Here is an 18502-nt window from a genome sequence, read left to right as displayed (position 1 = left end):
AGTGGGGCCAGAATTTCTGCTGATTGTAATGAATCGGCACTAATTTTTGGGCACAGTAGCCTGGCAACGAAGGGGGACTGTAGTGGCCTCAGGACAGCTCTGTTGCTGTAAAAATGTTGAAATAGGCAGGCTGCCGAGTACACTTGAGGTGTGTGTCATATTTGTATATGTAGACGTATTATATGCAAACTTTATAAACTGTTTCTCCTTTATTCCTGCTTTTTTGGGCTGGTGTTAATTTTCAAGAGATTTTTGTATATTTGTTCATGGGATGTGAATGTCGCTGGGAATTCCAGCATTTGTTGCCCATCTCTATTGCCCTTGTGAAGGTTTTGGAGAGTTCTTTGCCTTGTATATGCATGATACAGTAAGGTCATGTTCTGTTATTAGTATGGACTTCATCCTGAATACAAGCACTAACATTGAATGTTGAAATGCTGAGGTCACTGCTGATTTTATACAAATACATTGGTCCATAGTCTTTTATTTTCCCCTTAGTAATAGAAGATAAACAATAATTCCACCTATTTGAAGTGACCTAGAGACAGTTGTGTTTTGCTACAGATCCTAAATGCAACAATTACATGATTACTTGTCTCAAAAGTTCCAATTGCACTCACCTCTGTGTTTGTATTGGAGTTTTTAAGCAAGAAATCAAAGGAAGAGTATTTTTGTGGAAACTTGCCTTTTCATACCAGTCCACTGATCTGAAGGACACTGACAGTCAAAGAACCACAAATCATAGTCTATGGACCATATAGCACTGAGAGGAGACCATTTGCCCATCCTGTTCGTGGCAACTGTTTGAGAGCGAACCAATTATTATCCTGTAGCCATACAAATTTCTCCATTACAAGTATGTAATCCAATTCCCTTTTGAAAGTTACTATTGAACCTAGTGTATGTCCAGTCATAACGTGCATAAAAAAGTGACTTGGTGTTGGATATCCTCAAACACCTATTGAAATAGATATGTGGCAACCGATTAATATATTTGCTGTTCACTTCTAAATACAATGTTTGAATATCAACATGTCACCTTAGAGTTAACTATGCTGGTTTCTTTCACAAGAAATGGAGCAAACACCACAAAATGGACACGTCCCTGTGCAGCAGTATGACTGTTGTATTTATCCTTACTTTATTTCTAGGCAGGAGTGTGACTGTTGCATCTATCCTTATAAATTTAACAAGTTTTTAATGGAAACAGAGTTCAGCTCCTTTATTTGCAGAACTGGAAATATCTGAATTAGAAAAAAATGCTTCCTACTGAATGCAGTCTCTGTTCAATCAGTCATGCTCCCATTAATTTCAAACCATATTTTCTCAGCAGCAAGAGAATTGAAAACAATCCATATGGATCATTGTTAATTATGAACTCATTTAGATTTGCATCTTTAAATGTGGGCAAAAGTAACCTCAGTTACTTCTGCAAATTAATAACTCAATTACTTACCTAATAGATTTTAATAAATATGGTATAACAGTTTTTTTGATAAGATACAATGCTTGTCATATATCCTGTCAAATTGATCATTCTGACACTGACCGCAATGTGTTGTCCTCTCGGTTGTGGACCTCCAGCTTTATCCAGTTTTATGCAACTACCTTTGTATGCTGTTTAACTATTTAATCATAAAGCATCTGTAACAATGTTTCTTCCCACCCTGGTCGCATGGTTGCTTTTATTGCTCCAAGGATTAAACCTTGTCCCCTCTCATCTTGCTCAGCCACTTGCTTCCCTTTTGTGATATAATTTGCATAGTGTTATCTTCAATACATGCAAATGACATCCAGCTCTGCTTCTCCATGACCACTCTTGATACTGTCCACTGCCTCTGGGCCGACTGCTTGACATATATGGTTTTGGGAAGCTTTCATGATCTCTCTCAAAATTAGGAATGCGTGAAAATAAAGTCTTTGTGACATAATCTCACCGTTGGCTCCATCACTGTCTCAAGCTAAACCAAACAATTTATCTTAGCACCATGTTCAACCTCTAAGTTGAGTTTCTCACCTCATCCTCTCGCACAAATTTCAACTAATTCCACTTCTAATACTACTTGTCCGCATTTGCACTGCTGAATACCTTTGCCCTTGCCTCCAGTGCCCACCTTATTTGCTGTTCATCATTCACCCTCTACAAACTGTAGACAAGTGGCTGGCTATGTAGGACTGATGAGAATTTCTTTACTCAGGATTGTGAATCTAACATTTCTCTATATGAGAGAGCTATGGATATCCATTGTTGCGTGTTGGGTACTGAGGGCATCAAGGGAGAAAGGGAAGAGTATGGAGTTGAGGTTGAATATCTGCTGTGATCATTTTAAATGATAGAGCAGGCATTGGGACTGTTTAGCCTACTCTTCCTACAATTGTTATTAGATCATCTGAAATTTTCAAACTTATCCAGTTCTGCATAAAATCTTGCTTACTCTTTAGTATGTTTTTCTAAATAACTGTTGTCTTTAGTCCAATAAGGAAAGAAGCAGTGCTGAATCTAATTCTAAATAAGGAAGTCAAGAGAGTGAACATCTAGAGTATGACCACAACAGTTATTTTAGACTTTTTTTTCCTGACTTTCTGGTTGTGGACTAGGAAAATTGCAAGGTAAGAAGGAGCAACTAGTCCAGGATAATAAGACAAAACCCAAATAAAGAGACTTATGGACAGGAGGTGATTACGATGCAAGTAAAATTCAAAAGGGGTCATATTTGAAAAATTTGAGCAAAAATAGTGAATGATTTGTAAAAATATAAACTTAAATTGAGGATAAGGCCAAATAGAGATGAAAAATCAATCATATGGGTGAATGAATCATAGATGTAAATTGAACCTTTTTGCCTAAGGTTTTCAGAATGCCTAAATAAATAGGTATAAGAAGAGGACATGTACAATTTGATAACTGGATATGGAAGTAGTACTGTAAAAATTGATGATGCCACGTTCTGATGGCATGCATCTTCATAAGCTGGCTGCAGTCAGATCAAATAACAACAGGAGGATCTCACAATCTTTGCAAATCTCCTTGGACTTGCAAATTTTGATAGAGCATTAAATGGTTTATATTGTCTGACTTTAACTGTGGTGGGTAACCTTCTAGTGGCTGTAATGTAAGCTGAAGATGCTGGTTAATTAAGGACCGTCGGCATGGATTTGGGAAAAGCTAAACGGCACCTGACAATTTCAATAGAGTTCCCGAAAGAAATGAGCATTCATTTATTAATTTATTAGTCACAAGTAGGCTTACATTAACACTAATGATTTTGAGGGTGGAAATGTCTTCTGTATAGAACAACAAAGAACAATACAGCACAGGAACAGGCCCTTCGGCCCTCCAAGCCCGCGCCGCTCCCTGGTCCAAACTAGACCATTCTTTTGTATCCCTCCATTCCCACTCCGTTCATATGGCTGTCTAGATAAGTCTTAAACGTTCCCAGTGTGTCCGCCTCCACCACCTTGCCTGGCAGCGCATTCCAGGCCCCCACCACCCTCTGTGTAAAATATGTCCTTCTGATATCTGTGTTAAACCCCCCCCCCCCCTTCACCTTGAACCTATGACCCCTCGTGAACGTCACCACCGACCTGGGGAAAAGCTTCCCACCGTTCACCCTATCTATGCCTTTCATAATTTTATATTAAGTCTCCCCTCACCCTCTGTCTTTCCAGGGAGAACAACCCCAGTCTACCCAATCTCTCCTCATAACTACTCCCCTCCATACCAGGCAACATCCTGGTAAACCTCCTCTGTACTCTCTCCAAAGCCTCCACGTCCTTCTGGTAGTGTGGCGACCAGAACTGGACGCAGTATTCCAAATGCAGACGAACCAACGTTCTATACATCTGCAACATCAGACCCCAACTTTTATACTCTATGCCCCGTCCTATAAAGGCAAGCATGCCATCTGCCTTCTTCACCACCTTCTCCACCTCTGACGTCACCTTCAAGGATCTGTGGACTTGCACACCCAGGTCCCTCTGCGTATCTACACCCTTTATGGTTCTGCCATTTATCATATAGCTCCTCCCTACATTATTTCTACCAAAATGCATCACTTCGCATTTTATCAGGATTGAACTCCATCTGCCATTTCTTTGCCCAAATTTCCAGCCTATCTATATCCTTCTGTAGCTTCTGACAATGCTCCTCACTATCTGCAAGTCCTGCCAATTTTGTGTCGTCCACAAACTTACTGATCACCCCAGTTACACCTTCTTCCAGATCATTTATATAAATCACAAACAGCAGAGGTCCCAATACAGAGCCCTGCGGAACACCACTAGTCACAGGCCTCCAGCCGGAAAAAGACCCTTCCACTACCACCCTCTGTCTTCTGTGACCAAGCCAGTTCTCCACCCATCGAGTCACCTCCCCCTTTATCCCATGAGATCCAACCTTTTTCACCAGCCTATGATGAGGGACTTTGTCAAACGCTTTATTAAAGTCCATATAGACGACATCCACGCCCCTTCCCTCGTCAACCATTCTGGTCACTACTTCAAAAAACTCCACCAGGTTAGTGAGGCATGACCTCCCTCTCACAAAACCATGCTGACTATCGTTAATGAGTTTATTCCTTTCTAAATGCGCATACATCCTATCTCTAAGAATCTTCTCCATCAACTTCCCCACCACGGACGTCAAGCTCACTGGCCTATAATTACCCGGGTTATCCTTCCTACCCTTCTTAAATAACGGGACCACATTAGCTATCCCCCAATCCTCTGGGACCTCACCTGCGTCCAGTGACGAGACAAAGATTTGCGTCAGAGGCCCAGCGATTTCATCTCTCGTCTCCCTGAGCAGCCTTGGATAGAATCCATCAGGCCCTGGGGATTTGTCAGTCTTCATATTCTCTAACAAACCTAACACTTCCTCCTTTGTAATGGAGATTTTCTCCAATGGTTCAACACTCCCCTCCGAGACACTCCCAGTCAACACATCCCTCTCCTTTGTGAATACCGACGCAAAGTATTCATTTAGGATCTCCCCTTCTTTGGGCTCCAAGCATAATTCCCCACTTTTGTCCCTGACAACCCTTTTGTTCCTATGTATGTATCAGAACTTTTAATTTGATGTAATTAGTTGGTGTATACGATGCCTCTGGCTAAAGTTAGTGTATAATAAAAAGAATGCAGCTGCCTGGCCCGGAAGTTGGGAGTCTGATTTAAGAACAGAAAATTGGTGTTTTGAGTAGTGAGATGCAAACAGTTGTGTGCTGTAAGGGTTAATTTTGGGTGGTTGACCCCTAAATCTTTTAATGGATTACTGAGGGATACATATTGGGAAAGACATTCAAAGAGCTGCCTGCTAGTAGACAAAGAAATTGATTGTGGAAATTTACAGCTTGAGAAGGAAACTATTCCACTCTGTCGACTGGCTGAAAAGGGTGTAGCATTATTGGTTATGTATGGTATTTCAAGTTCAAGTGGCGGAAGGCGGTGGCACAGTTGCATTAGTAATCAGGAGAACCAGGATTCGAATCCCACCATGGCAGAATTTGAATGTAATAGAAAAAATCTGGAATTAAATGTATAATGATGAAAATGAAACCATTGTCAATTGTGGTTAAAAAGCTATTGGGTTTACTAATACCCTTTAGGGATAGAGAAAGGAAATTTGTCATCCTTGTCTACATGTGACTCCACACCCAGATCTATGTTGTTGACCTAGGAAATGGTCTATCAACCCACTCAGTTGTAATATTAAAGAGAATGCAGCCAAAATGTCAAAGTAATGAAACTAGGCAAACCCTGGGGTATCAACCTAGGGGCTGGAAACGATAACAGCAGACTCAGCCCTGTAATCTGGGGGCTTATGCCAAAATTGGGAGGGCTGTCTCGGACATTAATAATTGAGCACCAGCCTGGCATAGTCATACACTCAGAATCGTACCATACAATGTCCCAGACACCGCCGTCCCTGAGTCTGTTCTGGGACACACAGATCGGCAGCACAGTGGTATAAAGTCAGAGGTATTTGGCCTGAGAGTCCTCAATACTGACTCGGTAGGAGTGACCACCACATAGGACTTGTGGAGATGAAGTCCCATCTTCACGTTGAGTCTACCCCCCATCATGTTGTGTGACAGTACCATTATGCTAAATGGGGTAGATTTCAAATAGATCTAGCCACTCAAAACTGGGCATGTGTGAGGTGCTATTGGCCATCAGCAGCAACAGAATTGGACTTGATCGCTATCTGTAGCTTCATGCCTCCACTCTGGCATTAGCACCAAACTGGGAGGTTTAAACCTTGCTCAATGAAGAGTGCATGCCAGGAGCAGCACTAGGCATACATAAAAATGAGGTGTCAGTCTGGTAAAGCTGCAACACAGGACTGTGCTAAATAGCATAAGCAGCAAGTGGTAGACAGAGCTAAGTGATTTCAAAACCAGTGGGTCAGACAGCTCTGCAGTCCTGCCACTTCCAGCTGTGGATGGTGGTGGACAATTAAACAACTCATTGGAGGAGGAGGTGCCTCCACAAATGTGATAGGGAAGCTGAGCACATCAGTACAAAAGATAAGGCTGAGGCATTTGCTGCAATCTTCAGCCATAAGTGCCACGAGGATGATCCATCTGTCTCTCCAGATATCCCGAGCTTCACAGATGCCAGTCTTCAGCAAATGAGATATCAAAAAACATCTGAAGGCACTGGATACTACAAAGGCTATGGGCCCTGACAATGTTCTGGGAATAGAGTTTATGACTTGTGCTCCAGAACTTGCCATGTCCCTAGCCAAGCTATTTCAGTACAGCTACAAAAATCTGGCATTTATCCAGCAATGTGGAAAATTTCTCGGGTGTGTTCTGCACCTACACAGCAAGACAAATCCAGCCTGACCAAATGCTATCCCGTCAGTTGACTTTCTATTAGTAAAGTGATGGAAGGGGTCATCAGCAGTACTGTTAAGTGGCACTAGCTCAGAATAACCTGTCCACTGACATATAGTTTGGGTCCCACAAGGACCATTTTACTCCTGACCATGTTATGGCTTTGATTCGAGCATTGACAAAAGAGCAAAATTCCAGAGGTGAGACTAGCCTTTATGTCAAGGTAGCATTTGACCGAGTGTGGCATCAAGGAGCCCTAGCAAAACTGGAATTAATGGGAATTTGTTGGGGGAGGGGGGGGGGGTCACTCATTTCAGCTCAAGGACATCACTGCAGGAGTCCCTCAGGGTTATGTCCTAGGCCCAACTATTTTCAGCTGTTTCATCAATGACCATCCTTCCATCATCAGGTCAGAAGTGGGATTGTTTGCTGATGGTAGCACAATGATCTGCGCCATTCACGATGACTCCTACTAAAGCAGTCCATGTCCAACTGTGCAAGACCTGAATGATATCCAGACTTGGGGTGACAAATGGAAAGTTCCAGGCAATGACCAACAAGAGACAAGCTAACCATTGCCCCATGACATTCAATGGCATTACCATCACTGATTTCCCCAACTATCAACATCCTGGCGATTACAATTGACCAGAAACTCAACTGAACTAGCCATATAAATTCTGTGCAAGAGCAGACCAGAGGCTCGGAATCCTGTAGTGAGTAACTCGCCTCCTGACTCCCCAGAGCCCTTCCACAATCTACAAGGCACAAGTCAGGAGAGTAATGGAATACTCTACCCTTGCCTGGAAGAGTGCAGGTCCAACAGCACTCGGAAGCTCAACACCATCCAGGACAAAGTAAGCAGCCTGCTTGATTGGTACCCCATCCACAAAAAATCACTCCCTCTAACACCACAGTGGCAACAGTATTATTATCTACAAGATGCACTGCAGAAACTCAGCAAGACTCCTTAGACAGCACCTTGCAAACCCCACAATCACTACCATCTGGAAGGACAGGGGTAGCAGATGCATGGGAACATCACCTGGAATTCCCCTACTAGCCACTCACCAACCCGACTTTGGAAATATATAGCAGCTCTTTCACTTACTGGGTCAAAAATTCAGAACTTGCTAATAGCACTGTGAATGTATCCATACCACATGGACTACAACAGTTTAAGAAGGCTACTCCTTCTCAAGGGCAATTGGGGATGTGCAATGAATGCTGGCCTAGCCTGCTACGCCTGCATTCCTTAAATCATTTTTTTTGAAATTCCAAATACTTTTTTGAATGCCTCTACCACCCTCCCAGGCAGTAAGGTCCTCTTTACCCTATGGATGGAAAACTTTGTTGTCAGCGCCCCATAATCATTCTGCAAATTCCTTTCATCTAGGTCCATGATATTGACAGTTCTGTTAAGGGAAATTGATCCTTCCTATTCAGTCTATTTAAGTCTGTTTTCCTCTGTTTCAAAGAAGAAAATGTCAACTTATTCTATCTGTCTGCTTAATTAAATTTTCATGCCCCAGCAACAGCATAAATCTCAGAAGTGATAAAAGGGTAGGTGCCATCTTTTATGAATGTCTCAGCTGCAAGAGTAAATGATATGTTGGAAAGACTGGGAAACAGAGGAGGAAGAGTAGCCAGTCATCGTGTCTACATGGATGGCAACAATATCCTGTCAATTGAGTTTGGGTTGGAAGAGGGACTAAAGGAAGATCATCTCTGGATCATCCAACCACATTAAAGAGCCATAAGATGATTAGGGAGCTCAATATGTGGATAAACAATTGCATCAAATCTGGGAGTATAGGAATTGTTCAGTAAAATGCACTATACCTGGTCAAATGAATAAAATAGGTGAGAGAAGCTATTTAAATTGGAATGATAAGCATTGGGACATTTAAAACAAAGTAGATAGGTAGAAATAGTTGGCTAAATAAAAATTTTAGCACAGGATACAGAAGGAATCAGGACATTGGAGGATGAATATCAAATCTAGGGGATGAGTAGGAATAAAAAATAACTGTGCTGAAGAAGTACCCACTCCACAAAGAAGGAATAAACAGAAAAAGGAAAACGAATACCTGAAATAGATGAAACATTCTTTCCTCCAAACATGCTTTGCCCCCTGTAGGGCGAGTATATTTCTCAAGATACAAGTGTCCAAAACTGAATGCAGTATTTCAGATGGGCTCTAGGAATGTTCTATATAACTGAAGCATAGCTCTCTCTCTTTTCCCTCCCCCACTTGGTATTCCAGCCTCCATATTCCATTTGCCCCATAATTTTTATACCCGAGATTGGTGTACATGGTTGGCCAAATCACTTGACTTTTCCACATTTCCTTTGTTGCATTGAAACATATAAAGAGAAATGTTTTTCATTTTAATTGCTTTGGATGTGCTGAGAGATTGATGTGATTAAAAAATATTAAAAGATAGACTCTAAATTTGATGTGTAATGGATCTAAAATATTTGACTTTAAACTTTTGCTAGTCAATCATACATGCAAATTATACAACTGGTAAAATTGAAATACTGAAACATGCTATTTTGATACAGGAAGATGAGAAATTTTTGACAGAACTCTTTGCACAGTTAACAGATGAAGCAACAGATGATGACAAGCGACGTGAATTAGTAAGTTAACTGTTCAGCTTGAAAAGTTGTACATTTGCATATAATGGTATATCTAACACACACCTTTTCTGAAACACAGGTGAACTTCTTTAAGGAATTTTGTGCATTTTCTCAAACACTGCAACCTCAGAACCGTGATGCATTTTTCAAGACGCTGGCAAATTTAGGAATTCTTCCTGCCCTTGAAATAGTTCTGGTAAGAATCAGCTTTCCTTTTAGTAGAAATCATTTAATTTATATTGTGGCTGAGCATTTATTTTCCAGTTTACTCAAAATTTGCACATCCACTCGATTACTATTCAGGTGTTGTCCGATCACAGAAGAATTAGGTAAATGTGTGGCTGTTGTGCAGCAAAACGGCCCTGATGGTTTCACTGTGGCATTCAATGGTGCCGATATTGAAGAAATTGATAGGTGGATGCCTCCCAAGGAGAACAGGGATTACCTCGGCATCCACAGCTGCTGAGCCTGGAGAAACAGACTAAATACCTTATTATCTGATCCTTGGTTGTCATCACCACCTTCATTTCATTCCCTTGGGTGCGCACAGTGGTTAGCCCTGCTGCCCCACAGCGCCCGGGTTCAATTCCAGCCTCGGGTAACTGTGTGGAGTTGGCACATTCTCCCTGTGTCTGCGTTGGTTTCCTGTGGGTCCTGTTAACCACCTGCACAATCTTTGTCATTTGCAAACTTATAATCCTACCTCCCACTGAGAGCATGGTGGAGATTGCAATTTTGACATGTGGGAAATGTGACAGCAATTATATCCTGCACACTTGAATTATATATGAAAATGGCATAATTCACTTTTTATGTGGGGCTTCATGCTAACACTAAAATGCTTCATTATAAGTTGTGTATTCTAGCCTTGGTTACTGTTACAAGAATAGTAGCTTGGGTTCAGTGGTTTACATAGAATTTTCAGTTGGTTTCTGTGATTGGTTTTCTTCCTGAAGAAAACTCCTATTTACAGCCATTTGATGTATAATTATCCAATCACTTAATTAAAATTTTCATTTATCTTGTTATTTTACAGGGTATGGATGATGTTCAGGTGCGAGCTGCCGCTACAGACATATTCTCTTATCTGGTAGAATATAGTCCATCAATGGTACGTGAGTTTGTGATGCAGGAAGCTCAGCAGAGTGATGATGTAAGTATTTGTCCTTGTTGTGAATAAACTAATTCTGTTTGAAAATAGAGCTAGAAAGAGTTGGTTAACTCTTGTTAATTTTCCTCTTTAACAACAACCTGTTTATTTGTTAAATTCTTTGTACTGTCCATGCATAAACAATCTTGAAAGTCTCTGCCAGAATTTTGTGGGGCTATGAAAGTCTGTTTAGAAAATAAGCCTTGTAAATATTTCATTTCCATTGTGAAAAGCATCTGCTCTTAAATTCGAATGCCAAGTGCAAGTCCTTCCATTAAGTTAATAAACAGAGCTGTAATATTTGACTTTGGTTGCATTATTGCTCTGATTTTGTCATCCATTTTATTGGGAATCCTGTCTGAGATTTGTATATTGGACATCAGGTGCAAAATTAATTTTGAGTTTCTGGCCCCTCAAAAATTGCCTGAGAAATTAAGTTATCTGTGTAGAAAATTGGTCTGGGATTTGAATATCAGTTCCACACGCCTGAAAGATGCTAGTCTTTCTAATTTTGTAAAATGCAGCCAAATAGGCTATAGTACTGAAGACTTGTGCTCCAGAATTTGCCGCTCCGCTAGCCAAGCTCTTCTAGATTTTGGAAAGTTACACCAGTATGTCCTGTAGACAAAAAGCAGGACAAATCCAATGTGGCCAATTACCACCCATCAGTAAAGTGATGGAAGGAGTCATCAACAGTGCTATCAAGCAGCACCTGTTCAGCAATAACCTGCTCAGTGATGTCCAGTTTGGGTTTCGCCAGGGTCACTCAGCTCCTTGACCTCCATTACAGCCTTGGTTCAAACATGGACAAAACAGTTGAATTCTAGAAGTGAGGCGAGAGTGACAGCTCTTGATATCAAGGTCTCATTCGACCAAGTGTGGTATCAAGGAGCCCTAGCGAAACTGGAATCAATGGATATCAGGGGGAGGCAATGGCCTAGTGGTATTATTGCTAGACTATTAATCCAGAAAATCAGCTAAAGTTCTGGGAACCCAGGTTCGAATCCTGCCATGCCAGATGGTGGAATTTGAATTCAATAAAAAATATCTGGAATTAAGAATCTAGTGATGACTATGAAACCATTGTCAGTTGTCGGAAAAACCTATCTGGTTCACTAATGTCCTTCAGGGAAGGAAATCTGCCATCCTTACCTGGTCTGGCCTACATGTGACCCCAGAGCCACAGCAATGTGGTTGACTCTTAACTGCCCTCCAAGGGCAATAAATGCTGGTCAGCCAGTGACGCTCATGTGCCACAAATGAATTTTTTTTAAAAAACTCTCTGGTTGGAATCATGTCTGGTACATAGGAAAATGGTTGTGAGAGGGTCAGTCATCCCAGCTCCAGGACATCTCTGCAAGAGTCCTTCAGGGAGTGTCCAACCACCTTTAGCTGCTTCAATAATGACCTTCCCTCCTAATAAGATCAGAAGTGGGGATGTTCGCCAATGTTGAGCACTATTCGCAACTCATACTGAAGCAGTCCACGTTCAAATGCAACAAGATCTGGACAATATCCAGGCTTAGGCTGGCAAGTAACATTTGCGCTACAATGCTAATGACCATCACCAATAAGAGACACTCTAACCACTGCCCCATGACATTCAATGGTGTTACCATCACTGAATCCCCCACTGTCAACATCCCTGGAGTTACCATGGAGCAGAAATTCAACTGGACTTGCTACATTAACACTGGCTACAAGAACTGGTCAGGAGGCTAAGAATACTGCAGCAAGTAACTCACCTCCTGACTGTCCAAAGCCTGTCCACCATCTAAAAGGCACAAGTTAGGAGTGTGATGGAATACTCCCCACTTGCCTGAATGGGTGCAGCTCCTCCAACACTCAAGAAGCTTGACACCATCTAGGAAAAATCCAGCCCGCTTGATTGGCACCACATCCACTCCATCACTGACGCTCAGTAGCAGCAGTGTGAACTATCTACAAGATGCACTGCAGAAATTCATCAAAGATCCTTAGACAGTACCTTCCAAACCCACGACCACTTCCATCCACAAGGACAAGGACAGTAAATACGTGAACATCGCCACCAGCAAGTTCCCCACCAAGCCACTCACCAACCTGACTTGGAAATATATCGCTGTTTTTTCGCAGTTGCTGGGTCAAAATCCTGGAATTCCCTCCCTAATGGCATTGTGGGTCAACCCACAGCACGTGGACTGCAGCATTTCAAGGTGGCAGCTCACCACCTCAGAAGCAACTAGGGATTGGCAATACATGCTGGCCAGCCAGAGACACCCATGTCCCATGAAAAAAAAAGTTGAACAAAGGTGGCTTATCTTGTGATGTGATACTACTAACTGCATCTGATTTTAGGTTGTGTTACTTTTTGTTCATTGCTTCTATCGAGTGCTTTTGGGTTTTCGTGCTTCTGCATTGGTATTATGGCAATAACCTCAAATCAAAAAGTGTCTCTATGTTTGTTGAAATACTACGTTTCCACACAATGGTGAGGATATTCTGGTATAGGCGAAGCTCAAGTGGCCAGCATCTGTCTGTTCGGTAATATCCGTTCCTCTTAAATTCTACTTGCATCGACTACAGTTTGATTCGAGACACTTAAATGTAACAGTCAGTGTTGCATGCCATGATTCAGAAGTACCTCCAAGTGCAGCTTGATCATTAACACAAGTCCAAAGTGCCTGTCGTGACCACCAGACTTCTCATGATGATCTTCTGATTTGTGCTTTGTTTTGAAACTTGCTGCCAATTACTTTAATTTAATACCGACCAGAGTTTCATTTGTTTCTGTACAGGACATTCTCCTAATCAATGTAATCATTGAACAGATGATCTGCGACGCTGATCCTGAACTTGGTGGAGCAGTTCAGCTAATGGGGCTACTGAGAACTTTAATTGATCCTGAGAATATGTTAGCTACAGCAAATGTAAGACATGTGGAAATAGTTTAGAAATCTTTGGCGGGGGTGTGGGGGAAGTAGAATGACAGTGTATTGTATATGCCGATTTCCCCAGTTTGATTTGCAGTTAATGACCTTGTACCTTCATTTGTGTTTTAAGTGAGGTCCAAGTAGATCTACCACGTTGATTTGGATTGTAATGATACACTAAAAATGACTTCTTGCACTCATTGTATAATATATTACAACTTTTATTTTGAGAAGTCTCGATTATTTTAAGCACTGAAGTCTCTGTTCTGGGGTCTTTACAAGTTTTAAACCTTTGACAACTCAATTGCCTTCCCTTGGCCCATAATTATTGGCATTGTTAGTTGCTTCCTTTGTTTACACCTGATCCTTCCACTTTCAAAACCACTCCTATTCACAAATCACTCGGCCTCAACCTGTTACCCTTTCCAGCTACTGCCTGCCTGTGACCCCCACTTTCCCCTCAGGTCCTTACAGGCTATCATCTCTCACCTGATATCAATCTCCAAAACCATGCTCCTTTTTAAAAAAAAAAATTCCTTGCTACCTTGGTCATTAATACTGGTCCAGTTGCTCACATGACCATCAACACTGCCCTTGCCAAAGTTAGCAACATCTTTTGTAATTGATCTCACAGTTTGCCTCAACCATTGCACCATGTTTGATATATGGCATCCTTTTCTGCTTATTTTCATAGAATCATAAAAACCCTACAGTGCAGAAAGAGGCCATTGAGCCCATCGAGTCTGCACCGTCCAAATCCCACCCAGGCCTACCCCCAAATCCCTACATATTTACCCATTAATCCCTCTAGCCTATGCATCTCGGGACACTAAGGGGCAATTTTAGCATGGCCAATCAACCTAACCCGCACATCTTTGGACTGTGGGAGGAAAACCGGAGCACCTGGAGGAAACCCACGCAGACACGAGGAGAATGTGCAAACTCCACACAGACAGTGACCCAAGCCGGGAATCGAACCCTTGGTACCTGGCGCTATGAAGCAGCAGTGCTAACCACTGTGCTACCGTGCCACCCTTCTGAGCTCCTCCTGATTGTCTATTGCATGGTGGTTCTTTTTGTTTCCAGTGCAATTTTAGCACCAACTTTTCTATATCCCCAATAGATCTATTCTTGACATATAGCCCTCTTCCTCTTCTGTGTTACACCTCTAATCATTCAATTTTGGAGTTTGTTTCCAAAGGTATACACATAACTGATTATATCACCCACCTCCCTAAAGTCATAAACTAGACTGCACCTGACATTGACACATTCCACCAGCTGAATAAAAACCACCACCTTCCATTCAAGTTCCTTCCCATCAGTTATTTTATAACTTTGCTGGTCACTTGTTCAGACTGAGCATAATAATGCCTGTTTGACCACGCTTGTGTGGCTTTTGCTACCAAATAAACCTGTTGGACTTTAACCTGGTGTTGTTAAACTTCTTACTGTGTTTGACCACGAGCAGAGATTCAAACCTCATCCTGTCTCTCAACCATAATACTTCTGCCTTTATTTCTATCCCATCTTTATACTGGAAAAATCCTTATTCAATATATTCTCACAGCTAGATCCTTGATTTGTTCAATTTGTTTTCCTTGTATGCCATTTTCTCTCCACTGTAAACTCTAGTGTCTAAAATTCAGCTTCTCTTATCCTGATCCTGCTAATTTTAAGAGTTTAATGTACCACCTATAGGACACTTTGCAGTCTTGTTCTGCCCTGTGTTTTCAACTCCTCAAGCCTCTCATCTCTTCTGCTTTTTTTGGTCTCTGGTTATCTCCTCTGTATGCTTTGCCGTTCCATCATTTATGGCAGAATCTCCAGCTGTCTCAGCCCTTCTAGAACTTCTCAAAATCCTTCCTTCCTCAGCCTTGAATTTCAGCTTGATCGCACTGACTTTATTGAATAAATAAATCGTGTTAACCTTTATACCATCAGTAACTTTGGTTATACACTCTGGAAGGAGCACCAACTTGTATTTGTATAGCAACTTTAATGTAGCAAAACTTGTTAAAATACAGTACTGGCGTTTATTATTGTATCCTAGAATTAAAAAACTAACTAGTTGCATGATGTAATTAATGTAGTTTATTTGTTGAACCCTCGTTAGTGCAAATTGCTAGGTTTGTTTGTGGAAACAAACACTTAAAAGAATTGTTCGCAACACTGTCCTTGGGTGCTTATGTTTCTGCTGCTCTTTTGAGTGTCTCAAATTTTTAATGTCCTCAAAATTTGAGATTGAAATCTTAAAGAATTGATGTTGATTTAACATCGAAGTATGAATGTTTTTTAAGAAAACACATTTAACTTAAGTAACCAAACAGTTAAGAAAACTGACTAATTGTCAACATGTATTCTTGTCACCTTTCTCAGAAAACTGAGAAGACAGAGTTCCTCAGTTTTTTTTACAAGCATTGCATGCATGTTCTCAGCGCTCCTTTACTGGCTAATACCACAGATGAAAAACACAGCAGTAAAGGTGAGTTTCAAATTCATCTATATTAAAGCCCACTTTTATTATGTCATCTGTAAATGCTTATGAGATTTTCAATGTTAATTGTGCCTATAATTTCATGACGTTGTAACTTCCTGTGCTATTTGTAAGTGATGCAATTGTTTTTTATTTGGAGTATTTTAACCCTTGGGCATGTTTTTTCTTGTTACACAAGCCCAGTGACTTTGATTTCCCAATAAAAATTGGTGTGTTGATTGACACTACTATCAACTGGCCAGTTGGAGGCAAGAGGGGATTTATGGTTGCCAATGTACTTTATTAAGAGAACCAAACCAAGCTTTACTCAGAAAACACCTATTTAAATAGACTTCGCAGACTGCAGAAAGTGCAACTTGCAATGTGATTTCTACAGCTAATTGCGGTGACTAGAGCATAGTCACACACACGTGTGCAAAATCAATCCCAGCCACTTTACAGTCTCCAGGTTTCATTGGGGAAATTATTCAATCTTCTCCATTCTTTCTGAGAATAGCAGTGTCACTATATTTAGCCATTAAAAATGCTTGGGGGCAGAATTTCCACCTTGGGTGCAATCAGCAATCCAGACGCAAATTGCGCCTGTTTTGAGAAGTGTGTTTATGAACTTCACCCCCCCCCCCCCCCCCCCCCCCTCCATGGTTTCTGCTCAAATCCATTTGCATATCGCTAGTTGCAAACTCTACCGTTAATCAGTGCAATTGTGCAGTATTTGCACACTTTGTTTTCTAAAGAAATCAGCTTTAAAAATGTCCTTGATCTGCTTAAGTGGTATCGTGGTGCAGTTCCATTGATAGAGCTGAAAGTGGGTTTATCTCATATAACAGATGTATTTAATCAGTGCCAATCCGCTATTTGCAAGTAAACCAATCTTAAATGACTGAAAATGACTTTTTTAAAAATACTGAACTATTTGCTAGTTATATTGGGACACTGTACTTAGTTTCTTAGGTTTATTCTCAGAAGTTTTAAAAACATGCTAATTAGTAGCCAAAGGAACCAGCTTAATTCAGAGCTTTCTCAAAGCGCATTAAGCAGAAATTTCCAATGGTGATATTAATGTATCCTGGGGCTGTGTATAGTTTAGTGGATGTGACCAGCCTGCAGCCCACTTTCTTAAACAAGCTTAAAGATTGTGCTGACATGCTTTGCTTAATTCTGTTATCTTCGCACTGGCTAAGCTGTTTTTCGGGTGAATAAGCCAGTGCAACTGAATGGAAACTCCTCGCTTTCAGTTTGCATATACTTACAGACCCTCATCACAAGGTGGTATCTATTCGGTCCCTTAGAAACCAATAACTTTCCTTTTTAAAAAATCCCCATGTTGCTAATGGAAATAAACTGATGGATGCGATTTCACTTTTTAGAATTTTTACCATAACAAATTAAATCAGCATAAATCAAAGGAAAAACTTCAATTGATACAACCAAAGTATGCCTTACGCAACACTTTTACCCCTGCACCATGCTTCTGGCAGATATGTAGCATTAGAGGGACAGTTCCAAAATCACTCCTAGCTCTCCCGAATAGGTACATCTCTCTCTGCCACGCCAGGTCAAAACCTCCAATGTCCTTCGGCAATCATTCCACACACTTGAGGGTTCGAGATTTGATTATCACCAGGCCACCATACCTTGACAAGTTCCCCTTCCCCAAATCTTCAAGAGCCTTGTCAGTTTCCCTATTGTTTTGAACAGAAATTAAACCGTTAAAAGCATCCTGCTTGGTCTTTAACGCAGGCAGTTTTCCCTGCTTCATAATAGTTTTTGTTCTTTCTGCTGCTTGCATCTCAGCAGCAGCGTTTTTATTCTGTGAACTTCTATGCTGCCACTCAACACCTCAATGGGTTTCTATTCCAGTTTCTTTCACTATGGCAACCTGAGATCACATGGGCATTTCTCCGAACTGAGGTGTTTACCAGGAATTCACCATCACCCTTTTCAGAAGTACCTGTTTTACTTCAAATTAAAGGAACATGTTTAAAACATCTGTAATGTTCAGCATTCATGACGTAGCATCTCATTTGAATGTTTTGCGACCAACATTTGCTTCAATATTGGAAATTTTTAGTATCTAAATGAATTGAAATAAAGTAACTTGAAAAAGGAAATGTCTTTCATAGCATTAAATTTATCCATTGAATTGTCTTATGATGCCACTTTACTTGTGACTCTCAAGTCTGGTGTTGGGCTAGGCATTTTTGTTAAATTTTGATACTTGACAATCATTGATTTTTCAGGGCACTTTTTATTAGTCTGAGCCTGCAGCTGTGTTTACACACCTGTCAAATGCTCCTAAAATATGGCTCCCATGCCTATTGTTGTACCAAGGATATTGTGTGCAAGACCTTTGCTATGTATTTGGGGATATGTCTTTGGGGATCATTGACCTCTCCAGCCTGATTGATCGATCTTGGTCAAAGATTCTCCTCGTGCCATCTGTTTGTAGGTAAAATGCCGT

The 18502-nt window shown here is 41.1% G+C and overlaps 1 protein-coding gene across 4 annotated transcripts in view; it reads left to right on the top strand.

Moving 5' to 3' along the window:
* ppp4r3b (protein phosphatase 4, regulatory subunit 3B) overlaps positions 1-18502 on the top strand; it is a 62357-nt gene that overhangs the window by 17990 nt on the left and 25865 nt on the right. For all 4 annotated transcript variants that reach the window (XR_013499653.1, XR_013499652.1, XM_078229888.1 and 1 more), the window contains exons 5-9: positions 9405-9482; positions 9562-9678; positions 10519-10635; positions 13410-13541; positions 15924-16029. Coding sequence is in view for 2 of the 4 variants with exons in the window: in XM_078229888.1 (XP_078086014.1) it covers positions 9405-9482; positions 9562-9678; positions 10519-10635; positions 13410-13541; positions 15924-16029 (550 nt within the window). In the remaining 2 variants the exon portion in view is untranslated. The remainder of the gene's footprint in view (positions 1-9404; positions 9483-9561; positions 9679-10518; positions 10636-13409; positions 13542-15923; positions 16030-18502) is intronic.

The sequence above is a fragment of the Mustelus asterias genome, chromosome 15 (assembly GCF_964213995.1).
Source record: "Mustelus asterias chromosome 15, sMusAst1.hap1.1, whole genome shotgun sequence".
Lineage (NCBI taxonomy): Eukaryota > Metazoa > Chordata > Chondrichthyes > Carcharhiniformes > Triakidae > Mustelus > Mustelus asterias.
This window is presented reverse-complemented; position numbering and strand designations above follow the sequence as displayed.